Genomic DNA, 27,685 nt, shown 5'->3' on the forward strand with positions numbered 1-27,685 from the left:
CATTTCTAAAACATCTTTGTCAAAGTATCTGATGACATTGAGATCCCGATCCGAAGATCTACAGGTAATATTTTATTTAAGCAAGTGCAACGTTGAGAGATGGTGGGAGTAGAAAAAAGGTGCATGCTTTGGATCATGTCCACATCGTACCAATCAACAATAAGAGCAGGCCACAATCAGTATGACTGCTGAGCGTCTCCAATCAATGGAGCAGGGCTGTCTCACTTTCCATTACTTTTGGTGGCCTAAGCAATGACATGAGTCTCTAGGATTTGAAAATTTGGATATGATCTCCTAGCTTCTTTCATTCGCCATGCTATTCTCTCGTCTTCAGGTGGGGTACGCTAACATGGAAGTCGTATAAAAAGCTTGATCAATGATTCTCATGGAACTGCAGCTTCCAAATTCTGCAGGCTTAAAAAAATCTCACTGTTGCGTTCATGTTAGCCACTCGAGCTTTCCACTGATTAGAAACAGCCTCCAGAAGATAAAAAAGCATCGAGTCAAAGTAGAAGTAGTTGTGATCGTTTAAGTCCAATAAATTTACTTTTCTTTGGTATTACGCTTTAATCCAAGTTATGGGCCAAGTTCTAGCTCTTATACTCGCAATCTGATTTCTCTCTCTCTCTCTCTCTCTCTTTTTCTCGAGAGGAAGATTTCTCTCCATTTTGTGCACGGTAGATTGGAAGCAATTCTCATACACACTTCTCAATCGAGTAAATCACGAAGGAGGTTTCTTCAGGCTGTACATAAATCCAGAAAAAAGGGAAAGGAAAACAATGGCTTAATTCTTGATTGGTGAAAAAAGGCAGAGAACTAAACTAGATGATGTGAAATTTTACTCTTTTACATATGCCTCAGTGTATAAATTTTTTTTAATGTAACATCATTTGGCTGAAGAATCCAAATATCTCTTGATGCTGTAGAAAATGACAAAAAAGGGATGGCAACGGGGACGGTAGCCAAATCCAAATATCCAATAGGCCCAAAGAGTCGCGGATAAAGTTTTTATGGAAGCAATGATGGGCGTGGGCCAATTAACTAATATAAATTCAAAGGCCACACACCTAATCAATACGTTAGTTAATAATAATAATTTTTTTGCATAAATACTTTCATAAATATCTAACTTTACATGAATATTCTTCTAAAATTAGTATTTGCATGTATACCCATATAAAACATTTGTTTTGCTATTTTTTTTATTATTTTTTCATATGTATCCACGCTATCCAACGCCATAAAAAAATTAACAGTTTTAAATTAAAATAACTAAAATACCGTTAATGGGTAGATGTGCAAACAGAAACATTTATAAAGCGATCGTGATGGAGGACAAAAAAATAATTTTAAAATTTTATTTTATTTGTGCAAAAATATTAGGGATATTTGTGTAAAAATAATATTTTATGAAGATAAAAAATAAATATAAATTTTAAGAAAATATTCACACTAATTTTAATTTTTAAAAAAAATATTCATGTAAAAAAATTTCTAATAATATAATAGCAATAGAACTGACTTCGCAACCAACATTGAACCAATAAGAATAAGAAACGCCCATTTGTTGTACGGCTCGAGTCTCTTTATAGTATATGCGGTGTAGCCGTACGGTGGACAAAAAGTATACTTGCATATCGAGACACGGTGAAGGCGTGAATTATAGGATTCAGAGTTATCCGGAGATGGGAGTCTGAAAGAAACGCGTGGGCCCAGACGAATGACCACGCATCTGGAGGTCGAGGGGGACGCGTGCACTCGAATTATGTGGACCCGGGGAATTCCAAGTGACCAAGGTTAGGTAAGGTTCCTCGGGGGCCCCATGGGAGCCTAGGGGTGAATGGGTGAAGTGTAGGGTGTGGTCCCCCTGCATCGTCTCCACGTCACGAAATTGCAGAGATGACAACGAGATGGGAGGAAGTTTCCGAGCCAGCATCCTTTTTACTCGAGGGTAAAAACACCAATAAGGAAGATGAATTCGTTCGGTAAATTAAACTTGTTCAGGGCCCTTTGGTGCTGCTCTGTTTTTTTTTTTAATCATCAAAATACTCAATGATAAAAAAACAATCAACGACGGAACAGACCAAACCTTTTTCTTATCTAAAATTGTCTGTAAGTTTTTTGGAACTTCTGATGATGACAAAGGGTTATGATGTTCAACAAGGGTAAAAAATAAAAATAAACTACATGAGTGGCAAATATCGGTAATTAATAGAAAAAATGCAGAAAACAAGGATAATGCTGAGTTCATCTAGTTAGTAGTCGCATCTCTCAGCTTAGCGACCAAAGATTCTATATTTGGCTCTTATATGATGTCGTGTTAAAAATCTTAACTTGAATAATTATAATATAGATAAATCTCTCATTGTTCATAGTTGATTAGATTTCAGCTGGTTTGTAAAATGATTGATGGTTAGGTACAAAAAGTATAGGCCAGCTACTAAAGTTATTGGATTGGGATCTTCTCCAACCAGTCTTGAGCTGCAGAGAGTATGCCTTCCAATCACAACAGTCCATGACTAGCATGATGGACGTAATTGAATGAGCCCCATCAGATGTTGTAGACTGTATCCAATCACCATCATCATGCAAATCATAAATGGCTAAGATCGGAAGACAAGCTCTCTCCCATGACCCTAGACCGGAGAGGATCCGAATCCAAAGTTGATGGTGGACAAGTACATGCAGTCGCAGACAATAGAAAACAACAATTTTGCCCAAGAGTGTCTTCCTTAGAAACTGCCTGTGGCGTGGGAGCACCTTCTCGTTCGACTGCAGTAGCCTAATCCCTCAGGGATCCACTAGATTTCGCAAATTGTACGTGAAATGATTAAAAAACAGGGTCCCAACTGAAATACTTCTTTTGAGGAACCGAGAATGTCCATCGCTTAAGAGATGCACGACTTCAATGCATGTGATTTCTCGTCTTTACTTACAGGCACGAAAGATGCAAAGATGCTTGCTCCTTTGCTATGACGATCGAATTTAGAATCATACTGGTTGAATTGTAGTTCACATTGGTTTTAAGAAAATAGGCAACACTGAAGGATGTACAATTTAATTGATGACCGCTCATCTCCTACTGCCAGATAAAGAATGGATCGAATCTAACCTTTCCGTGGAAGCCTACTAGGTAGTTCGAATCTTCCTCTGCCAACTAACTAGGACACGGGCATTGGTTTTAAGAAAATAGGCAACACTGAAGGATGTACAATTTAATTGATGACACCCATTCGTTCCGCAAAAGAATGAAACACAAGAAAATTTAGCAACTTTATTCCAATCAAAATCTGATAATTTTATCCCATTATATAGAATAGCCATGTACTTGAAAAGAGCAAATGCATCAACGACTTTCTTTTGTCAAGCAAAATTTCTTCTAGAAAGGTACTTCAATCTCAATTCTTGACAACCGTCAAGTAAACTAATATCTCACTAAAGGTTAGTACACAACTTAGAAACACATGACTAGCATTTTGGACTTATTTAATATGCAAAGAAAAAAAATTTTCATTGAAATATTTTTATTTTAAAAAATAATTTTGACATATTTGATTTATCATGAAAAAATAATACATTTTAAAATGCCTTATATTTGGTTGAGCATCTACTTTTCTAAGAAAGTTATATAAAATACCTATTATATCCTTAATAAGAAAAAAAAAATCTTATCCATAAATTTTGCTAGCTTAAAAATATTTTTGAAAAAAAAACCCTCACTTTATAACCAGCAAAAAATAGCTCTCCATGTCTTTTATATATTTTTTTCATAAAATATAAAAATATTATTTTCATAAAAATGTTACGTTTTCATCTCTCTTTTAAAAACTCCAATCAAATAAGAATTTTTTTTTATTTTTTGGTTAACCATACTTTTCTTCTTTCTTTTTCGATGAACCAAACACAATCTGATGTCAAGATCTCACGCACAAATTGGGAAGCTAACAACCTGCCACCATTGGCTTGATGGCTTGTATAGCATGGGCAAACTTATTACAACCTAGTGACGAGCACACGCTCTACAACCTGACCTTTTGACTCTTCGTTTGGAATGAACACCCTATCTTCTCTAAACAAATGAATTGCCAACAAGCTGTACTTAGGAGGAATAGAATTTTGCCTTTTGAATTACTCGCACACGAGTTTCATCATCCTCAGAACAAAATACAAAAGGAGTAAAACAAAGGTCTAGATGAATGAATTGCCTATGACCTGTAGCTAGGAGGTCACCAAATTTTGCTTGAATCACTAGAAGAACAAGAGCTTCATCACCTTCAAGACAGCATAGTTCCTGTTCCAAGATTGTAGAATAAAGAGAATGATTGTGGTTTCCACTTTTAAGAGAATGAAAGGGTTAGAGAAAAGGCAGCTTTAGGGAAGGTGGTGATTGAGGACAGAGAAGAGAGAGGCTGCTGGTTACGAGGATAGAGACAGTGGCTTTCTGGCTTTTGAGATCAGATCCGCTTTCTGGTCAGGAGAGGAGAGGTGGTTGATTGACAAACTATCTCTGTTCCATTTCAACACACGACTAGCTATGATAGCCCTTTTTTTCTCCAGCCACTTTTTTCCAGCCATGTTTTTTCTCACTTAACAAGAAAAGCGATTCGGAGTGCTTTTCACCCCACCACCTTCCTTTCACTTTTTTTTTTAGCTCAACACAGGATTTTTCTCTGCAATGCAACTTATTAACAAAGAAGAGTAAATACGAAGGCACGAAATTTTGTAAGTCAAGCAACCAGGGGTGGATTCTTACCCACCGAGCATTCACAATGCATGGTTAAGTCCTTGCAAGTGTGTTCAGAATTTCACAGATATTAAGAATAAAAAGATAAAATAAGTATGAGGAAAAGGACATATGATAAAAATACCAGAAAGTGTGAACAACATGGAAAATTTACATATCATTTAATAAAAACTCAAAAATAATATTTCTACTAACATATAATAAAATCAATAAGATGCATAATCCACTAAATCGTGTCCAATCTGCATTTTGAATTGCAGCAAAATAGGCTATACCCAATTCGCACGGATGGATGACAATTTTTTTAGTTGTACGACAATTGTTAAAATAGAAAAAAAATAGAGTTCATGCAGAAAATATTGTGCAGTGCAAATTATGATATTTACCATAACTGCATATTCATGTGAATTGCTCATATCCTCTCAAGAAAAAGAGCTACAAACATTTTCAAGTAAGGCATAACAAATATATGGAATATAACAATCCACTTTTGGAGCAAGTGAAAGTCCCGAACTTTCAGGATATACAAAGCTATACATGCAAAGTTAAATTCAAGACCTAAAAATTGCACTAAGTGCTAGTCAAGTATAGTCTAAAAGAGGATGTCAATCCTTTTCGACATGATTTTAATGTTCTAAAAAAGAAATAAAGCTGAATGGTTGAATTCACAAATATGCACATGTTTAGCTCTTCAACAAATCTCTTCAAATCTTCATACAGGTATAGTTCTTAAAAGTTGGATGCATGTCATAAAGTAAAGGATGTTATATCCAAGTTATACTGAACATTTATACTACAAAATAATGATCGCACAATGAAAAGGAGAAGGAGCAAAACAAATTTCATTTTTCCCAATACCCAATGTCCCACCCATTCCTTCAACCTGCAATAGGTTTATATATTTGTCATGAATGGACTAGCACTAAGAATCCAATGCCATGATGTCAAGTAATTATATATAAATGGCCTATTATCCTAGTTCTACACCAAGCTGAAAAGGTAACACTGTAAGACAACACTATAAGCTCAAGTAGACACCGTTCAACTAGTCCAAAGAAAGAACAGAAGAGCCAACAAGACATGATTGAGAAAAACCAAGAACCCACAAGATTACTTGATAGGAGTCAAAAGATCTTCTTCTTCTTTTTGAAGAAAAACAAAAAATAAAGATGAACATTTCAAGCCTCCACTTCTGCTTAATGAGATATATAGGGCAGTTCTAAGTGCTGAAATTGATGATTGATGCATGACCATTACATGATTTTGCTCTTAACAATATCCATGAACAATGCCATGTCACAGCTACAGCCAACAATACGATTCAGCTTCATGAACAATACTATCGCCCATCCAACTAACACACTGAGTGATTGCATCTTGACAATATAGTATGCCTAAGCTAAATATTTATGAACCAGAGAGCAGAACTAAAAAAATTTATAGAAACAATTCTAATAAAACTGAGACCCAAGTAACATCCATGAAGCAAATTCAAATCTGATACGATGAGGCATTCCAGTTTATCATAAGAACAAAATATAAAAAGCAAAGTGAACAATAAATCTACTACTACAATATCAACTGCATTTAAAATATGCACACGCCAATAAATGCTTATCATATACGTGCCATGTGCACAACAGCCAACCCCCAATTTTTGTGCAGGCCTTGGCACAAATGGCAAATGGACTCACACTTCACACATTCATGAACATAAGTGTAGCATCAATAAATAAAGGCGTAGTATTACCTACTTCTAACAAGTTCCATACTAAAAGACTGAATTAATAATATATCATGGTGATAGAAAACAGAGAAGACTTCTTATAAAGATGTTCATGAAAGAGTGATGCCACAGTCTTGCAATGTTGAAACACCACTGCTTAGACTTTCAGTACCACCAGCCATGCAAGAACATCGAACTTGTAAGTCCTCTTCATAACTATAACCTTCATGACATAAATCCAGTAACTGCATCATTAATCAATCTACAGAAGATAAAATTTGTATTTTGCTAAAAATCATCCAATTAACTTGCAACTGTATAGAAATGTGGACCCAATAAACAGAAAAGATCATGAAAATTCAAAAGATAAATAGAAGAAAAAAATATGAGACTTCAAGGTGCAGACATCCAACAACCAACACAAGTCATTGGATCGGCCTCTCAGAACCAATCTATCCTGCACATCTGACTAAGCTTCTCCTGCACTGAAGACGACATCCAGCCCCTTAGTGCCCCATCCAACCCCACATACCTCAAAGACCGACAGGCCAACACTGTATGCTCAACATCATCAGCAGAGACATTACAACAAGAAACTAACACAAGGATCTCCAACGATCCGTGGCCTGAGAATGATCGGATCCCCTCACCAGTGATCAGTTCGCAACCTGCCACATTCATCTTCACCAGATTCCTGCAGTTCCGAGCCACAGCAAAGAGTGTCACATCTGATAGATTGATGATGTATGACAAATCCAATCTCGCGAGACTATGAACCGCAGCAAGGGCAACACCACCTATGTCAGTAATTGCTGAGCCACACTCTGCCAGATTCAATTCCTGCAAACCAGACATCTCCGACAACATACAGACACCAGTATCTGTAATCTGATGGCATTCAGAGAGATCCAGTTTCCTTAGAGTTCTCGACGACGATCCCATGGCCAAATAACACAAGCCCAAATCTGTCACCAAGGTGCATCCTTGGAGGCACAAAACTGTCAACGAGCTCAGCATGCTAATCGCGCTGAGCGCCATATTGGTGATGCTATCACACCATGACAGATCAAGAACTGATAAATTCCTGGCATTCCTTGCTAGGGCAATCACACCGACATCTGCGATTCCTTTTCTCCTTCTTAGGGTGACATTCATCAGCTGCCGGCACCCGGCAGCAACGGCACGCAACCCATTATCACTGACATCATCCAATTCCGATTCCTCGAATTCTCGAGACGCCATGAGGTTTAGATGGACATTCAGGTTGAGCGTTCGGAGATTGGGGCACGTTGTCGCCACGGTCTCAAGGCTGAAATCAGGAATTCTCTTGCCGGTCTCGAGGGTTACTAGATTCGGGAACCTTGGGAGGAAAGAAGGCATGAATGCAGGTTCGAGGACTCGAAGAGAAGCGCGGGTGAGGCCCTCCACTCTCGCCCACTGCCTCGAGACCTCCGAGCAAGATTGGCGGTCTCTTCTATCGGTGACCCTCTTCAGCACGAACCCTAGCAAGTCGTCCCCGAATCTCTCCATCAATAAAACCTAATTCTCGAAACCCTAGGATAATGGAACAGTGGCGAAAGATCGAAACTTTAGATCCCTAGATGAGATCTTTCCAAACTTGCGCAAATCAAGAAGAAGAAGAAGAAGAAGAAAAAGAGGAAGAATTTTTACGTGTTGGAATCGGCACCTCAATCTGATCTAGGGTTGAAGAATTCATAGGGAGAGCGAGAGCCAAGCCGTTGGCTTCGGGATCTTTCAGACCCCGAGATGGTAATGAGCGAAAGCCCTAGCTCGGTTTCGGGACAATTTCTAGATGGGTTGCACCTGGGTCGGTTCATAAAGCATCCACCGGCCTCCCCAACTGGAACCGGGCTCAAGGGGACCTGGGCCACCCAAATTGCGAGGCCCATCTGTTCGTACAAAGTACCGAGCCATTTACCCCACCTTTTATCTATTTTCCTTTCTTGTTCCAGAGTAGGAAAATGAAGTTGTCCAACACTTCAACTCGACATGAGATATTTCTACGCCAATAAAACACTTGTTGAAATTATTCTAATTCGCATTTTGGAACCTTTGCATGAGAAAGAATTCCTAGGGTGGGAGCCAATGCTTTGATTTGTGAAAAATATATAGCATTATTAATTTGTTATTACATCACAACCCCTAGATCGTTTAATCAATTCAATGCGCATTGTTTTTTCTTTGTTTTTTTTTTTTAAAAAAAGTCTAGGTGCTACATCATAGGCTTGTTTGTAGAAGAACGAAATGAACACAAGTAAGGTTACCTCATATTAATTCACAGAAGTTAGTAGCATAACTTTCTACCCAGGAAAAACCACTTCCGTAACCTTGGTTGCCCTGTTGAAAAGAGGAATTATAGATCAGAACTTTTGATAGCTAACTCAGATTCTTCTTCCATCACCCTAGTTTGCACTAAAAAGGAGTGAAGGATCATTATTACATAAACTTGGCTCACAGCATCCATCCCTTAGCTCATGTAAAGCAAATAGCAGATGCACAACGGGATGGAATTTCTCCAAAATGAGACCTCAGCTAGGCTCAGATTAGCTAGTTTCATTAAAAGAAAAGACATAACAGCAAAATGAAATGCAGCTGCGATTTTATTAAATCCATCAGAGTTTGGGGAACCTGTGGCATTGAGAACATCACAACTGATTATGATACCAAGCAGTTCAACTATATAAGAATGTATTGTCCTATATTGAAATCCATTGAGCAGCCCTCTTTATCATTTCACTAAAATGGGTTTCAAGCCTCTTAACCAACAGTTCCCTCAATTTTTTTATGCGATGATGCACAGACCAGCAGGCTCTAGATTTTCCAAGATCAACTACATATTTGATTTGCACTAGAAACAACATGCTACTTTGAAGATTGTCTTTACTAAATAGGTTTTCAGAAAAGTCAAGTCTCCATTATTAACAGATCGATCTACAAAGTTTACCTTCACCACTGTTTCAGGGATTCAACATGCAGCATGGAAAGATCACCAAAAGTACTTCCTCCATAACATCTCCCATTAGTCGGTGGGCTTCCTTCTCTGACGTGCTTGGAAGAGCCAACTTGATAAACCAGTGTAATTTAGTAGGTTGCAACTAAAAAGTCCAGACAGTGTTTGACACATCAACTCAGCAATTTTCATCCCACATGTTAACCAGCAAGCAATGAACTTGACAAGAGACAAATATTCATTATTATGGTAAGAGATGTTCTTGAGTTTCCTAGCACTTCAAATTTTTAATTTCAAGGTAAATTTAGAAACAAAAAGATACATTAAACCTGCACGAGAATAATGTGTCGATTTTTATTGCTAAGTGTCAGATAAATTTCTCCATTTTCAAACTCCAATGAATGCATAGAATCAGATAAAGTTCTCCCTTTTCAGGCACAACGTTATACTGGATCCGTCATCCTCAAGATTGCATACATGCTATCGAATCAACTGACGTTACGAAGCATGGTGTAAACCATAATTAGCAAGAGGTTATGTGCAACCAGTAACATTAGCATTTAGTTCCTACATGATAAAGTTTTATGATTTTATGATGATTGAATGTTTAGATTTTGCTGCTTGGATTATCTCCATGGTGCTTCTAAATTGATGACGACATTCTGACATTTTGTTCATTACATGTGTTAGTTCTGTCAGTGTTGCGAAAATTTTCACTTACATATATCAACTGCAGAAGATTTTTTTTTTGTAGGATGAGTATATGATACATTCCTTGTATAGATACATTCACGAGAAAAGCTGATGAGGACCAACAGAAGCAGAGTCCCATAATGCAACGCCGGCAGATGTTTTTCACTTATGAACTTCATAGGAACTTTTTCACAAGTTTCTTTTTCCTTCTGGTTCTTTTCGAATGCCATTCTCTAAAAACATATCGAATTGTATTGACAATAACAAGTTTCTGATTTACTAAATCAATCTGTGGTACATTCTCATAACTGAAATCCCGTCGTCAGAGTCACCATGACTAGGAATTTTAATATGAATCTAGGATAAAGAAATCCATGAAGACAAAAATAATGCAGGCGAAAGAACATAATGAAACAAGCAGTTGCACCAATAATGAGTTTGGCTATGACTATATACAGTACCAAAGGCATCACTTTGGTAAAGAAAGCTGTTACTCTTCCGACTTCAAGAAGTTGTACACCAGAAATTATAGCACAATGATAGGACTGAATAACTTGGCAAAAAAAAATTTAACAAAGATAAGTATTTTGTAACTAGTTACCAGATGTTCTACAATTTTATAGGTCACAAGATACCACAAAAGGTGCCTTATGACTTCTGACAACGGCACACCACATGAAAACTCAGCATTGATTCTTTTTGAAGAATAAAGATGTCTTTGTTTTTAATCCTAATGCCACACTGATAAAAAGACATCAGAAAATTAAAAAAAAATGGACGAGAAAAATACAAAAAATCATATGATATAAGAGAAATGAGATGCCAAGTGAAGTTAAAAATAAGTATAAATGCAGCTAAGATGAAACTATAAAACTGCACATCTGATAAATAGTGTCAAAATCAGAAAGCTTGGATGAAAATCTAGTTGCGTATGCACTTGCAAGTTGCAACTATACTTCATGGACCTTGACAACATGCTAGACTGGTGAACAGAAGCCATATATCAGAAATATTTCTCTGATGTTAAGCAATAAGTCTTATTTCCCCATTCCCAATTACTTCATGATCTTTATTATTATTTACTGAATAAGCATGTTGCATCTATGCAAGGAAAACAAACTTTTGAATGCAAGAGTGACTGATTAGTGTTTAAAACTAATACAATCAGCCAAAACTGATAAACCAGTGCATACAGTCCTAAATCAGTAGCTGTGCTGTTTGATTTTTTGTAGCAAAAAGCATATCAGACTGCAGATTAACTTTTATAGACTTCAGGGTAAAGTCACAAACTTCTGTTGCTTCGGGAGATAGCAACCATGGCAAAAGGCACTAAGCCTTAATCTTGGGGAATGCAATGTGTTCATTCTGAGTTTACCAGTTGACGGAGCAAGAAGCATCTACTTTGCAATGAATCCTGAAAAGGAATTGACCAAATATTAAAATAATACATGAATACCGCCCAAGTGCACCAAACTACACTGACAAGCTCAAATTTTACAACTACAAAAAAAATTCAGACAAATTGTTCTTTAACTGTCAGATAATAAAACCTCAGGACCACCTAAGCTACTTCAAAGCTCAAATTACTACTTGGAGGTAGCCAAACAAATAGTCTATGTTGCCACCCGCATTCCAAGATGATAGAAAGCTTCTAGTAAGGTAGAAGCAATTATATTTTATATCCAAAAGTAGATTGTTGCTGATAAAGATTAGCAATGCAACCTTTATGTTTTATCTCTAATTCACGGCTCAACGTATATTTCACCACCTTCTAAAATTATAAATCACAAGAAGTTTGTGTTTGGTCCTGAAACAAGAATTTTTCATTAAGGTAAATCTGACTAGCTCTCCACTAGCTTGGAAAGCAATGTTGTACATCATCTTCTTGTATGGATGACAGCCTATCTTTCACTAAGGCACTAACACTAATATCAATGGTAGTAAGAAAATGTCTTGATACTCATAGCAACTAGTATGCAATATTTGAACAAGTAACCAAAATATCCTAGATTTAATCATCTAGATGCTTTATCCACAATATTCTAGGTCGATGAGAAAACTGATGAGATTTTGACACCATAGAGACATAAGAAAGGTTCCTAGTTGAAGGCTCAGGGCTCAAGATAATTGTTAGATGTTAGCTAAAATATGTGAACATGTAACAATTTTAAAAGCAAGGCCTATGGTTAAAGATGCTAGGGAACATGAGTTCTCAAAATTTCTTGAATGACATCAAGTAATGTAGGAGGAAAGAAAACAAATTACAAGATGGAAACATGCTAAGGAAGGAAGAGTTTGTGCTGTTGATATTTGCGAAGCTCAATTATTTATGATCTGAGCTACAGAAAACATCCTTTCAAACATATACTTAGTCATCTAGGTAATATATGATTCTTAATGTAATATAGCATATTGTAGGAGGATATCAAGCTTCGGCGTAGCGTAGCGTAGCTTCCAAAATGACAAATAGGTCTAACTTATAGTTTTATTAGTTTTGTTCAATGCAATGCACATGATTGGAACTTGAAAATATAAGCATGTGAAGAAGGGAATGAAGTTTCAACATGCATGTAGTTGCATTGCACTCATGTGATGACAATAGTCAATTATCAGAGTTGTTAGCATAGAAATTTTTGTTTTTTATACTAAATATTCCGAAAATCAAATACAGTATGAAAAATAGTTGACCTTATCAAAGAAACCATCATTAGTGAAAGATATGCATGTATTATCCTACCAAAAAAAGGTTAGGAAATAGGTAGAATTGGTAACATTTTGTCGCTCATTTATTCTTCCCATGATTACAATCGAGCACATTTCTCCTACATGTCATAAATCATTTTCTGGTTCCAAAGGCTTTAGTCCTATTATTGAAGCCAAGGATTTAAGTACTAGTACTAGCAACCATACTACCATCTTATTGGTATGGTATTGATGCAGGCTGAGATCAAACTTGGCCCAAGAACAAATTATCAAGGCCGAAGAACCTTCTGATGGTGAATATTGCATCTTGGTACCGCTATCAACAATGAAGTGTCCACCATTAGAAGGCATTCGATGGTAGCTGCCTACTGTCCAAAGGATTCAGATATCTGAATCCCAGTCAACTGATGGTACTCCTTCACACCATCAGATCATCTGAAGTGACATAAACTGGCATCAAAGGCCAACTAACTGCAGATAGATCACTGAGCGATGAGACATCCTAGTTTGGTTAGCTTAGGAGTTGTTTTTCTTATTCTTTTGGAATATGGGGGTACCTAGATATCCTAGCATTGTAAGAACTCCAGAGCCTATAAATATACCCCTCTTGTACTTAGCTTTGAATGTTGAAAAATTATTAAAGCTTCTATTTACAGGTACACTTTGGTGTTCTCTTTTAACATGGCAAATACTGCAACGATCTTGGTTGGATTCTATGAATTGGCAAAGTGGCTAGTTGGTGGAGTCCTTGGTCGTTGGAGCATCTCGAAGGGTGTCAATTGGACGAGCCCTTGGCAACAACGAGGCCCTCTTCATAGCAAGGTAAGAAGCTGCTAGTTATTCCTTCTTCAATTTCTTTCTTAGCATTAGACCCTCAGCCTTTAGTTTTCAAATTGATAACAGCTTTCAGTTATATTTACTTTTGTTACATAACCAGCTTTAGTCTTTTATTAGGTACTCTGAAGTTGCGCTAGGCCTAGCCTACGTCAGGTACATTATAGGTTGGCATGGTATGATGCCATATTGACACATGATACAACTATCGGTGTCAACACACAAAAGTGCATACCATGTCTATTATCAGACAAAGAATGTACGTAACTGGTAGCTTACTAGTATGGTATGTACAATTTATACATGCACCCACTTAAACCCTTGATTGAATAACTCCACCAACTAATGCTCATTCTATTTCTTATTTTGAGTTCATTAGAGTAAATGCTAAATATTTTATGAATAATAAATAGCTCATCAACTATTACTAGAATATACCCTATTAACCTGTCTATAAAGATGAGCTAAACAATCAACCACCTCCTCTCTACATATACATAGTATTTTCGGAATTAAACAAGCAATTAAAAAAAAGCCATAAGATTCCACCATAGTAAATCATACCTATCCAATTTAAATACATATAATTAATATTGCCACTCAAATGTTTGAGAACGACTCACGTTGACAATGACATCACTAGAAATTGCAGATGCTTGAAATATGCCTTCATCTTGAATCTTCCCCATTACAACATCAAGAAACTGCCTATAAAAATCAGTTAAGGGTTTGAAAGAAAGAAGCCCCCCCACGGTATGGCTGCAGGATTTAGAACCTACATGTCCCTAGTGTCATTCATATTTGGGCACTGGCATACTAGGAGCCTACCAAAGAGAATCCAGTCAAGATCTCTGCATGATCATCATTGTCCATCATTTTGTTCCATACCGACCATATCCCATCCCATCATTAGAGGGCCTATTGAGCTTAACATTGGGCAGCACTGCTGAGTTCGTGCTTTGAGATGTAGATTGCATCATCTGTCTGCCTTAAGGTCATGGCCTGAGCTTCACTAGTGGAAACAATCTCATGCCCCTTGACACAAGGAAGTGAGATGAGGGAAAAGAGTGGAGAGACAGAAAATGAAAGAGGTGGCTAGCGGCAAGACGAGGTAAACACATTTACTTGTAAACTTTGCTCCCACATGGTATAAACCATGCTAGATTTTATATATAACCTTTCACATGAGAATTTCACATCAATTGAGACTTAGTTTTGTATCAGTATTAAGCATCACCATCGAGCATTTGCTCAGATAGTATCACCCTTGCCACTTGGACAAGGGGGCAAGGGTTCGATTTTGGTTGGAGTCCAATCCCCCGAAGGTGGGCGGAACATAGGGTAGAAAAGGTAGGATTAGCCCCTCCTAATCTCAAAAAAAAGGAAAAAATGAGTATTGAGCTTTCCAACAATAACATATATCTGAAATATTAGTTCTTATTATTTTGGTGAATTTTCATTGGATATATCATGATATGTTGGCCAATATGATACAAACATGTTCTTCTGAGATTCTCTAAATCAGTTGCTTAGAAACTTCTTAATCTAATCTCTTGACCAACACTTCCTTAGTCTACCTCCCTCTACACTTACCTCCTCGATTATCCAATTTAAATTTTTAGATTTTATTCTCAGCCAAGATAAATCTATATCTTGGCTCGCCTTCATATTGCCAACCCACTAAGATGATCATTAGGGATAGAGAAAAGAGTGGCCATGTCCCCCATCCCACCCCACCTATCGAAAAAAATAGTTTTAATTGCAATTGATGATGAATTTATTTTTGGATCTGAAATGAACTTATAGATCAACATCAGAATCTAGTTTTGAATATATATGACATCTGTCATAGTAGCATATCTTGGAAAGGCCCTTTTATACGATACTGAAGCCTTGTGCAGTAAGGAATATAATCTCTTAATTGTTAGTCAGCCAAAATCATATATGTTCTCTCTCTCATAAACCCCATATCTTCTCAATGTTCTACCGATGCATAGTGTTATTGTTTTCTCCTAGTCTTTCAACTTAACATTCAGGTATTGGAGACCTCGGTATACAGCAACCATGAAGTTTCAAATCAAATCATCCACGTGTCTCTCCTTCTATAATTTTTCTATCATGGAAGTGAGGATAAGGTCAATGCTTATCATTTTATACAATAGTAATATTTGGGAGGCCTGATATGATCTATCTAGTCATCATAACAATTTGCTTCAACAATATGAGACACATGATTATTTTACCGAAAAACCTTTTTGAGATTTAAATTACTTTAGGAAAAGTTATATAAAATGTCGACCTGTCATGATGGTACATATACATTAATAACAAAATAGTCATTTTCATGAAAGTAAATCAGCTTGTGGAACTTATTGAAAATCTTTGTTTTGAATTGATCAAGACTTGGATTACAAAATTAAAATAACTCAAAATGAATTAATAAAGCCATAATTAGATTGGAATGCTTATTAATGAAATATTATGTTAATTAACTAGAGACCTATCATCTTTTAACAACTACTGCATTAGAACCACACTGGAACATAGTCTAAAAACTTGCCGAGTCAACTCAAACCTCTAACCAACGTTAACCCGACTCAACAAGTTTTTGGGCCCTCGTAGGAGACTCAGCTTGTGTAAAACTCATATTCCTGATCAATCTTGACTCGATTTAACTCGCTGAGTTACTTGAAACTCAGTTAGGCATTGACGTCAATTGAAGTCTTGAACACTAACTACAATCGTTTCATATACCCCAATTTTCAGATTCTCTTCAAAGCCAAGTCATTCAGAGGGTGTTTTTTAAGCATATTTGGCATAAAAATATAACAATACAAATGAAATGTGAAGGTCTGGGGTTGTTCTGCTAGTTCCATGCCTCCCCAAGCACTTAACACCAACATGCAAATAATAGTTGATAACATGTCAAATAGTTATTGGTATATCTTAAATTCGCTCTTTAATTAATTAATTGAATTAATATATTGATACTGTGCCACAATAAATTATATAACTCTATTTATGTTCCCTTAAAACTAGTATTCAATAACAAATATGTGTATGTGTGTGTGTTTAATTATATGTTTATGTACTGTGTTTTGATGTTCAAGATTCATTGGGTACTTGACCGAGTCTTTGAATCAACTTTGACTTGCTGACTTTCGAGTAGAGTCGAATCAAGTCAAGTTTTTGGGCTTTCAACTATGCACGGAATAATCCTAGATCTGTCTTGTGGAGCATGGAATTCAAAGATGAAAAACTTGCTTTCACATAGATCGGTTTCATAGATGGAATTCCATTCATTTTATTTAAGAAATTCTAGCAATTAATTCTCATAGCATCTTGATGAAACTTCTATGGCGAACTAGCTGTATAAAATCTGTGAATCACTAACCATTTAATGGAATGCTACCAGCACATACCCTGTGAACCACCAGATCTCAAATGATATCTATTCGAATTTAAACTGCCACATAATTCACCACTTTCCGACAGCTTCAGCATGGTGTCTATCGGGATGCAAGAATGAGTGACAAGCCGGAACTTTCGCCATTTAATACATGCACAAACGCCGTAACGGTCTCGAACCTTCCAAATTAAATTCATCAGTCAAGAAATTCTTATAGGGTTTGGGGAGCATTACCCCCAAGAAGTCGACTCCGCGTCGAGTTCCGGCCACATATTTCCGCGGAATCCAGAACAACCCTAACGCCGTCCATGTCCGGGCACCGCCACGCCCGGAGCCCACCGGAGAGGGTCCGACCGATGCCCTCAGCGCCACCGATGTCATGCCGTCCCATACCACTCTTACTAAAGATCCCGCCGCAGACGGGGCATTTCTGGTCGCTGCCGCAGCAATAACCCACGATCTGGTGGCTGGGAAACCCCGCTGTAAGAAAACGAAGGCATCAAAAAGCTGAGGGAAGCGGGAGGGGCCGAGGGAGGGGTGTTCCAGGTAACGAGGATTGAGAAGGATAGGGCAAAATTCTTGGAGAAGAGAACCGAAGCCGAGCTCAATCATCAGGGAATCTTGGGGCAACACGGTTGCTCGGGCGCAGCAATGCCTTAACACGGCCTCGGACGGCGGAGATCGATTATTTTGTGTTTTCTTATTTTATTTTCTATTTCTTCTGGACTTCTTGTAGTGTAGCGGCACAAAGTGCTTTTTGGCTAATCTAATGAAGGCAAGCTTAAATCAAGTACTTCGTTCTTTTTCCAACAGCTGGTGCTTATTTTGATGTCGTAGGCAATTGCGAGTGCTTACATACATGTGTTGTTTCTATGGGATGGTTTTTTCTGAAGAACGCTAGTGAGAGGACATGGACACTCTCTTTCTACTGAATCCACATTATTGTGGTTAACATGAGGGAAGTAAAGGGAATATCGGATATGTCTATTAGATAGCACTAGATAAATAGAAATCATGAAAAAGACTGACAGGTATTGGATAAAAAATTTATATTAGTTGGAATAAATCAAAATCTACCGTTTATCAAGAGCATGATGAGGGGTTTTCTTGCAGATGGATAAGATCTCCAATCCTACAAAATGCATCCATAATTAGTTAAGGAGACATCAAAATAAAAATTTATTTAACAGTGCCAGCTCAGTCGCAAAACTTAATATGAGCCTATTAATGCAAGTAATTAACAGTTAAGATTAGCTGGATAATTACATCAGAAGGGAAGAAGAAATATGAAGACAAATGAATCATAATAAGAAGCTTGACAGCATCCATAAGGAATGTACCTGTGTCATGATAGTAACAAGGAAGACGAAAAAAGAGAAATAGGTAACCAATTCCATTTCTGAGGATTGCAAATTCATCCTATTCCTGTTGTTCAAACCCAAAGAACTAACACGAACCAAGTGATGCCCCAATGCCACGATAGGGGGCATCAAGCCACGATCATGAAGCCCCAAAGCCACCAAGGCATGAGAAGATGGAATGATCCAAGAGACTGCCATGCATGGAAGTGGGAAAGGTGAAGAGCAAGCCGATCACTTTGATCATCGGTCTCTGGTCACAGTTGCCAAGCTCGCCACTCACAAGTAGAAGAACCAGGACTCCCAAGAAGAAACAGTGATTCCAATCTTAAAACATCAAACAGTGACTGGTCTTGTTGCAATCACAGCAGCCTCTCTTATGTAGTCTAACAACTGGGTTCATCTGGTGCTCAGAGACTGGATCAGAAGGAGAAGTCATGTTGGTACGAAAGTACAAAAATCATATGATACAAGAGAAAATGAGATGATAAGGAAAGTTGAAAATCAATATAAATCCACCAAAGTAAGATGTAACTCAAAAGTTCCCATCTGAAAAAAAATGCTAAAATCATACTGCATGGATGAAAAATCTAATTTCGTATGCACCTGCAGCTACTCTTCATGGAGCTTGACTACATGTTGGACTGATGAACAGAAGTCCACCATCCAAAATCTTTCTCTGACACTCTATAATAACTATTAAGCAAACTGCCAACATAAAAATAAAAAAGCAAAAAGATTATTTTCTCAGATCCAGACACTTCATGATCACTGTTATTATTTACTGAATAAACAAACTTCGGTCCATGCAAGGAAAATATTTAAAAATGCACCAATAACTAGCTATAGCTTAAAATTGATACAATCAGCTAAAAACTGATAAATCACTGTGGATACTGTGCAAAATCAGTCACCATGCTGATAGATTCTTGTCAGGAACTACCAAGCAAAATATCGACCATAAAAAACATGTCCGATTGTGTACGATTGTGCAAAATCGATCAGCCACCATGCTGATAGATTCTTGTCAGGGCCACCAAAGCTACCTTAAAACTCATAAGCGCTACTTAGAGAATAGAGATATCCAAACAAATATTCTGTGTTGTCACCGAGCATTCTTTGATGGTTAAAGGTTTCGAGTAACATAGCTGTATTTATATTTTGTACTCCAAAAGTAGATTACTGCTGAAGAAGCTTTAGCAGTGCATCCCATATTTAGTCTCACAGGTGGTTTCTCCACAATGTTACAGGTTGACATGAAAATTGACAAGATTCAGACATGACAGAGACATGGAACTATGCAAGCAGGCATACACAAGATGACTACTCAAAGAATCAAAGCTCGAGATAATTGTCAGATGCTAAAAAGTATTAACATGGGGCAATTTTGAAAGCAAGGCCTATGTTGAAGACACCAGGGAAGGGAATGTGACTTCTCAAAATATGTAGGATGACATCAAGTAATGTAGGAGGACAGAAAACAAGTCGCAAGCTGAACACATGCCAAGGAAGACAGTTTGCGGCATTGATATTTGGAAACCTCAATTGTTTATGTCTCAGCTAGGGAGGATGAAGATTGTGCTCTAAAACATATTGTACTTAATAATATGGTGTACATATTGTACTTCAGCATACCATAGCATAGCTACCAAAATGCCAAATAGGTCTTCTTTATACTTCTGCTAGCATTATCTAATGCTACATGATGGTAAGTCGAAAATATATGCACGTGAAGAAAGTAATGAAGTTGCAAAGTGGAATGTGATGCTGATAATAAATTGTCAGGGTTATGATCATGGGATTTCTGTTTCATATGCTAAACATTAAATACGTCATGAAGAATGAATGACCTTATCAAAGCAATGATCATTGAGGGGAGAGATACGAGTATGATTCTACAACCAAAAAATAGGAAACAGCGACAATGATAGAGATAGGTGGAACTGAAAGTACATAGTGTCATTCTTTTTTTTTTTTGTGTGTGTGTCTATGATATGCAGTCCATCTTAATGTTCCACATGGCATAAGTCATTTTAGAGATTATAGATAATATTCGCATAGTTTTGGTTTTGAAGGTTCAAATCTTATTATTGACGCCAAAGGCTGAAATACATATAGCAATACTCATAATGATAACCATCTAGTACAGTACAATATGAATTGGCATGGTACCATACTATACTAACACACTATATGCCCATTGGTGCCAACACCACAAAAGTGAAGTGCATGTACTGGTGCCAATACCTCGATATGGATCAATATGGCAGGTATGTGCCATAACTTAGACCCTTGATTGAAACAATTATATCAATTCATGCTCATTGTATCTTCTATTTGAAATGCTACATATTTACAAATCATAAATATTCTATCAGCTATTACCAATAGATACCTTATTAACAAATCACAAAGATAAGCTAAATAATCGACCACCTCCTCATATATACATAATATCAAGGATGGCCAAACTGTGCCGAACTAGCCAATTCGAGGTATACCAAACCGAACCGGGGATTGGCACGGTTCAGCTTATAAATTAGAGATGGGCTAGGTTAGGATTCCTTCGCATTCATCTCTCTCTGTCGTTTGCTCGATTCGCCCTCACTGCCCTCATCTCTCTCTCTCTCTCCCATTCGCTTGATTCGTCCTCCCCGCTCTTGTCTCTCCCGTTCACTCGATTCACCCTCACCACCCTCACTGAAGCAAATGTCCCAGCAAAGCCTCTCTCCTCTCCTCCCTCTCTTCCTCTCTCTCTCTCTCTCTCTCCCCCCCTCCCCTCGCTCGCCGACCCCCCTTTGCCTCCACAAGTACGGGTTTCCTCTCTCTCCTCTCCCTCTCTCTCCCTCTCCCTATCCCTATTTCAATGCATTCTGGTACAGTAGGGTATGGACCCATATCATCCATAGCAGTAGCCGAGCGATACGGTCATGGTACCAGATAGGCAAACCTTGTACAATATTTTTAGAATTGAATAAGCAATTAGAATGACAACCATAAGATTCCATGACATTAATTTCCTAGCAATCCACTTTAACTGCATATACATAACCAATACCACCACTCAAATGTTCGAGAACAACTCAGTTTGACAGCTACACCACCACAGTCCATAGATGGATGAATGTATGGTTATTTCAAAAACTTCCTATTCAATAAAATGTCAAGAATCTGCCTATAAAATCAATCAAGGGTTTGAAAGCATATTTAAATGATCAAAAGCCTTGGAATTGGCTATTAGATCTAGAAGCCAGGCGATCATAATGCTGTTCATATTTAGGCACCAACAAGCTTGGGGCCCACCAGAGAGGGTTTGGTTGAGGTCCTATCACGTTGACACATACCATCTATACCTAAAAGATCTTGTCCCACTGTTGGGAGGGCCCAAGAATTTTGATGTTGGCTGGCATTGTCATTTTTTTTTTGCCCTTTGAGGGTACACGTCATCGCCCATCTAACTCAAGGCCACGGCCTGAGCTTCAACAATGGAAATAACCACATGCCCCTTTATGCAACAAAAGGGTCCATAGAGGGAAGAATGAAGAAAAGAAAAGGAAAGACGAGGATACCGGCAACATATGGGAAACATATTGCTTATAAACTTCTCTTCTCACCTGGTATAGACCATTCTAGATTTTATATATACCTTCCACACAAGGTTTTCATCTTGATCAAGACCCCATTTTGTATTAATATTGAACAAAAGATAATATGACATATCAAAAGTATCGGTCCATATTATCTCAATTTTATTTGACGTGTCACGATATATTGTCGGGTACGAGAGAAATATATCGACCAAGATTTCTAAATTAGTTGATCAGGTACTTTGTCTCATCTTTCAATGCACCTCCTTAGTCCATTTTTCTCCTATACTCCCCTCCTCCTCGAATATTTAGTTGAAATTTTTAGATTTTCAATCTCTACCAATATAAATTAACATCTCGGTTCATCCCAGTACCGGCAATCCACCACAATGATCAACAGACATGGAGCAAAGACTAGCTATGCGCCTACCAACCTAAAAAATCCACACACACGCGCGCGCACAGATTCTAAAGTATTGTTATACATGCCGACCTTAACCCCTATAATTCAGGATATTTTCCAACTTAATCTTGCACAATGCACCAAACACCAACACCCCATTCCCCACCAAATAAAAAAAGAAAAATGGCCTAAATAGTAATTGGGCATTAAATTTATATGTGAATTTAAGCAAACTGTAGGTCAATAGCAAATAAGTATATGGAACTAGTTGAAGCTTTTGTTTGAATTGATCAAGCACTTAGACAAAAAAATAGTTAGAGAACACCATTACATGAAGTTTTCAATGAAATCATCTAATTATCTCCTATTATTGAAGCATTTCATTGTATCTCCTATATGAAAGTTATATAGGAATATTTGCTATTTGTTGAGCCATTTCATCAATTGCTACCAGTACCAGCACATACCCTGTTAAAAAATCACAAAGATAACCTTAACAATCACCATCTCTTTTCTACAATATACATAGTATATCTTAGAATCAAGCAAGCATATCCAAACGAAATCCAAGAGATTCTACCACATCAAATTGATATCTATCCAAATTTAACAGATATCTACCCTGTTATCAGTACCAGATGTTCAAAGATGACTTCACTTCTGACAGCTGGAGCATGGGGTATCTGGTGGGGGTGCAAGAACGCGCGACCATCTCGAAGCTTCACCATTTAATACATGCACCGGAGCATGACCATCTCGAACCTTATGCAAGAGCGCGGGACTGTCTCGAACCTTCGGAATTAAATGCATCATCCAAGAAATTGCCTATAAAAGCAGGGTAGGGTTTGGAAGCAGAGGACAAGAACCCAAGGCCAAGAGTCTCACCCGCGATCCAGAGCAACCCTAATGCCCTCGAAATCCGGGCACCGACACGGCCGGAGCCCGCCGGAGAGGGTCCGACCGAGGCATCCATCGCCATGGTCGTAAACTCGTCCCATACCACCCGTACCTAAAGATTCCACCATTTCTTGGGCAGAGCCTTGCTCAGCGTCTCCAACCTGGCTCCTTCCGCCGGATCGAGGTCCGCCGTACGGCGGCGGATAGGAAGGAAATGAGAGGGAAGAAGATGGATGGAGGAGAGCGGGGAGAACGAGAGAAGGTGGATAACGAGCGCGAGAGGCGATGGCCGGGAAAGGGCGTGACGGAAGGCGGCGACGAGGAGAGCACCGTGGACGCAAGTTCTGATGAAAGAATCATGGGGCGGAGGACACGGGGTTCGCTCCGCGCACGCAACCGGACCGGACGAAAGATTTATTATTAATATTATTACCTTGTATTTCGTTTACTATTTTTTAATATTCTTTTATCTTCTAATAAGGGTTTGGGTAATAAAGCAAAATTAAGTGAAATTTTTGGAGCAGTTGTTGTGTGTCTTGTGTTCCAATTTTTTTTTTTTAATATTCTATTTTCTTGTATTAGGCTTTGAGTTATCAAGCAAAATTAGTAAAATTTTTATAGTTAATGTCTTAATGATCTCCTAAAGTTGGTGCTCATGTATATTTAATGTTGTTGTGAGTACTTGGATACGTGTACTGTTGCATAGATCGCTATGACTGGTTTTGCTTTTTTTTTTTTTATGGTGTTAAGATATGAATACTTTCTTTATATTAATCACTATCAGGTATTTATTACATAAAAAAACCCAATTAGAGAAGTATTTGATGGTTTATATATATTCTATTTACAACTAAAATGAAGGCTCAATTTGTTTTGGGCTCTCCATTCGCCAGGTGCACACCCATATTAATGATATTATTTTTACAGATTTTTATTTTGAATAATAAGTATTCCTCTTATTTAATATGGCACTCTATTTTGGATAATGTATTATGTACTCGCAGAATGACAACAGTCATTCATCAAACTCCTTACCATTGACGGATACTAATCATATTCATCAAAAATCCTTTAGTCTTAACAAGTTTATAAAATCTTAATACTTTCCCTCTTGATAAATATTTTTTTTATTTTTTGATAAATCAATATCTTGTAATACATCATTTGGTGTTATGATAGTTAGTTTTGATATCAATGGCAACCATTATTATCAAGTGAAAGGTGATTAAAAAATTATTATCATTATTTAATATTATTTTTATTTCTTTTATAATAGTTATCTTAATAATAATTTTAAATACTAAATTAATAAAATAATATTTTTGTAGCAAATAACGTTGTTATTTGCTCTTATAGTTGCTACAAGAGGAAGAGAGGCATGTAATGATCATTTATTAATTGATATCTATTATAAGTAAGTATTGTATTATATATTCCTTTAATTATAAGTGAGTATAAGTGATAGATAATGAATATCTTACTATTATCAATTTTAATTATCAATTATATAAGTACCAATTATATCTGTACAATTAATATAAGTATAATTGGTGCTTCAGAATATTATCTAGCTAAAATAGACGTGTATTTCACTTATCTAAACTAATTTTACTATATCACTTTAGATATTTGATGGGAGTTTTTGCCTTGCTATCATTAAAATTAATTGCTTCATGTGCAATAAAAATTTATCTATTGAAGCCTTCTATTTTATATATTTTATTATATTTCTTTACTGCATTTCAAAAATTGTTGAAAAATAAAAAGAGTATACCCTGCACATTGTATGGGTTATACACTAGTTATTTTTGAGATTTGTAGTTCAATGTAATTGCATCGGCAAATCTATTACATATTAAAAGCATGATACATGTTTTCTTACATTTTTCATTTAAATATACGACAACTCATATATTGATTTATAATTATTGTTGAACTTTCGTTATAAACTCATCAATTTTGAAGTGATCACTAGAGTAGCAGCTCATGACGCTAACTGCAAACCTAATGTGAACCAAACTAGTAACATGCAAGCATGGTTTTGTCATAAATTATTCTAATCATAAAAATCTATCTCACTCAACCCATTTCCTAACTAGGTCAGAATCAATTTAGAGCTCTAACACATTTAACCTATTTAGACGTGTTTAATAATCAAATTAGGTTAAGCTGATCCATTTAGAAGCCACTTAGAACATTTAATTAGGGTTGCTTTGGTTGGGTCTGCTAGGATAACCCAATCTTTTTCCCACTTTTTCCTCTTCTTGCAATTTGATAAACTATTAGCAGCACATGAATGGTTAAAAAATCTCAAAGATATCCGTACTAATTGTTTTCTGATTTTGTTGGTTGTTTCCATGTTTTATCGGATGAGCTACCGATGTAAAAAAAAAAAAAAAAATCCACACTGTACCTAGAATTATATCTAGAATTTAACAAGCATATCACATCAGAATCCAAGAAATTCTTCCATAATAAATTGATATCCGATCAAACTATCGCGATTAAATGCATGCACAAACGCGGGCCTGTCTCGAACCTTCCAAATTACATGCACCGTTCAAGAAATCGCCGATAAATGCAGGCTAGGGATTGGGGCAAGAACTCAAAGCCTCGGCTCCGACCGGAGATCCAGAAGCCAGAACAGCCCGATGCCGTCAAGATACGGGCGCAGGCACGGTCGGAGCCCACCGGAGAGGATCCTGCGGAGGCCCTCAGCAGCGCCATGGTGGTCGTAGGCTTGTTCCATGCCACTCGTACCTGAAAGATCCCACCACGGAAGCGGGGAGTCCAGTTTCCGCGTCGCCAGCCCACGGTGAGATGAATCCGGTGGAAACCGGAAGGGGAGGAAAGAGGAAGTGCGGCGAATCGGGAACGACGGGATGCGGTGGAAGAAGAGGTGGGAGAGGTCGTGCCTCCCGATGCGGCGGCCCTACAGCGAGGAAGAAGAGGAGCCCGTAGACACCGGGCGGCGAATCCTCTTAAAACCTTCTGAAGGAAGGTGTGCATTATGGGAGGAAGGTCGGCCGGCCAGGCGACCCAAAACGACGCCCGGACGAAAGATTCATTATTTTTACATTTTTTTATTTGTTTTTTATTTTTTTATAGCACAAAGGTAATTAAATCAATGAAGCAAAATTAAGATCTCATTGGAATGATTTTTTGAGCCTGGGCAAATAATTTTGGTACGTTTGATTCATCATAAAAAAAAAAAAAAGGTTATTCTAGATTGGTTTATATTTGGTTGAATATAAATATATCTATTATATTTTTAATAAAAAGTAGTTTTGGAGATAAAAAAACATTTTAATTTTTAATCGATGGAAAAATAGTCTTTTCATATTTTTTATATTTTTTTATAAAATATATGAATATTATTTTTTTTATTTTTTTTGAAAATTTTAATCAAGCAAGAAGTTTTTTTTATTTTTTATTGACTATATTTTTTCTCTTCTTTTCATCGGACAAACGAGTCTTTAATGATCTATTTGTAAGATTTGAGTACTTGTTGTTGCTAAGTACGGCTAGGATTGTTATTTATATATAAATTTTTTTTAAAAAACGACACTCTTTTTATCAAACGTCTGGAATCATCTCAAGAGTTAAAAGTAAAATGTGTTACCATCCATAAAAGAAAAAGTTTTGAGCCGCTGTGATTGCGTTGCCTGTCAAGAAGATGAAGATCGTCTCACATTTCTTAGTTACAACAATTCATTGATTTATATGAAAAATTCAATGTAAACTCCACCCATAGTTATAGCATTGATTTTAGCAGGCCATAGAGCATGAACGGGAACACATTCATGAAAATCATCGATTTTCTTCGCATGCATGGCATGCGAAGCATGTAACTCATTAGAGAGATGAAACACTTGGTGGATGATTCTGATCCTACCACTAAAAATATATAGAATATGTCTTCTCTGCGCCCTACTTTTTGTTCTATATACTTCTCTTAGTTATACATGTTAAATCATATTAGAGAATAGAGTTGGAGGAGTAAACCTTCAACCTAGTGACCTGGATTCTATTTAACAGTGCAAGCTCAAGGAGCAAATGTAGGATAAGCCTCGTAAAGCAGGCAACTAACACTTAAAAATTCATTTAGACAATTACATCCAAAAAAAGGAATATAAATAGATCATAGTAACAAGCTTAGTAGCATTCATAATGACAACAGATCGTGTAGCTAAATCTAAATCTATCCTGATAATAACAATGGGTAGAGAAAGAGAGAGAGAGGTAACCGATTCCATTGTTGGAGATCTTAACTCCTATTCCTGTTGTTGGAACCTAATTTTCTAAGCTAAATAAGGCCCATGGCAAGCCAGGAGCATTAAGGTCACCAAAGCCATGAGCG

At 37.2% G+C, this 27,685-nt stretch overlaps 2 protein-coding genes and 1 long non-coding RNA gene across 9 annotated transcripts; all 3 read right to left on the bottom strand.

Moving 5' to 3' along the window:
- Positions 1-4,560: 4,560 nt before the first annotated feature.
- On the bottom strand, positions 4,561-8,593 carry LOC103708513 (F-box/LRR-repeat protein 2-like). Its single transcript, XM_008793476.3, has 2 exons — positions 8,142-8,593; positions 4,561-8,024 (listed from the first exon to the last, which is right to left on the bottom strand). Exon 2 carries the CDS (start codon positions 7,998-8,000, stop codon positions 6,912-6,914), a length of 1,089 nt encoding a protein of 362 aa, XP_008791698.1. The 5' UTR covers positions 8,001-8,024; positions 8,142-8,593; the 3' UTR covers positions 4,561-6,911.
- A 2,589-nt stretch (positions 8,594-11,182) lies between these two features.
- Positions 11,183-17,727, bottom strand: LOC120103962. 3 transcript variants are annotated; one of them, XR_005509933.1, is made up of 2 exons: positions 17,094-17,117; positions 11,183-11,548 (listed from the first exon to the last, which is right to left on the bottom strand). XR_005509933.1 is itself a non-coding variant. In XM_039122343.1 (2 exons), the coding sequence occupies exons 1-2, from the start codon at positions 17,690-17,692 to the stop codon at positions 11,495-11,497; spliced, it is 432 nt and encodes a 143-aa protein (XP_038978271.1). In that variant the 5' UTR covers positions 17,693-17,727; the 3' UTR covers positions 11,183-11,494. The 3 variants fall into 3 exon arrangements, 1 of the variants encoding a protein (XP_038978271.1); XR_005509932.1 differs by having other exon boundaries at positions 17,066-17,117; XM_039122343.1 differs by lacking the exon at positions 17,094-17,117 and adding an exon at positions 17,315-17,727.
- Positions 17,728-18,286: 559 nt separating this feature from the next.
- Positions 18,287-24,105, bottom strand: LOC120108663. Of its 5 annotated transcripts, none has more exons than XR_005509938.1 (3): positions 23,314-24,036; positions 23,050-23,220; positions 18,287-18,855 (listed from the first exon to the last, which is right to left on the bottom strand). It is a non-coding gene; the product is annotated as an uncharacterized LOC120108663 (long non-coding RNA). The 5 variants fall into 5 exon arrangements; XR_005509936.1 differs by lacking the exon at positions 23,314-24,036 and adding an exon at positions 19,045-19,146 and having other exon boundaries at positions 23,064-23,088; XR_005509935.1 differs by lacking the exon at positions 23,314-24,036 and adding an exon at positions 19,045-19,146 and having other exon boundaries at positions 23,050-23,086.
- Between the last annotated feature and the right edge of the window lie 3,580 nt (positions 24,106-27,685).

This window comes from Phoenix dactylifera, unplaced genomic scaffold (assembly GCF_009389715.1).
Source record: "Phoenix dactylifera cultivar Barhee BC4 unplaced genomic scaffold, palm_55x_up_171113_PBpolish2nd_filt_p 001472F, whole genome shotgun sequence".
Taxonomy (NCBI): domain Eukaryota; kingdom Viridiplantae; phylum Streptophyta; class Magnoliopsida; order Arecales; family Arecaceae; genus Phoenix; species Phoenix dactylifera.

Bases quoted from the DNA above. Each gene is read 5' to 3' on its own strand.
- LOC103708513 (XM_008793476.3), bottom strand. From the start codon at position 8,000: ATGGAGAGATTCGGGGACGACTTGCTAGGGTTCGTGCTGAAGAGGGTC.
- LOC120103962 (XM_039122343.1), bottom strand. From the start codon at position 17,692: ATGATTGAGCTCGGCTTCGGTTCTCTTCTCCAAGAATTTTGCCCTATC. The intron at 11,549-17,314 runs GTAATGCTCCCC...ATTCCTTTTCAG, and splicing joins GCGGAGTCGACTTCTTGGGG to GATTCATTGCAAAGTAGATG.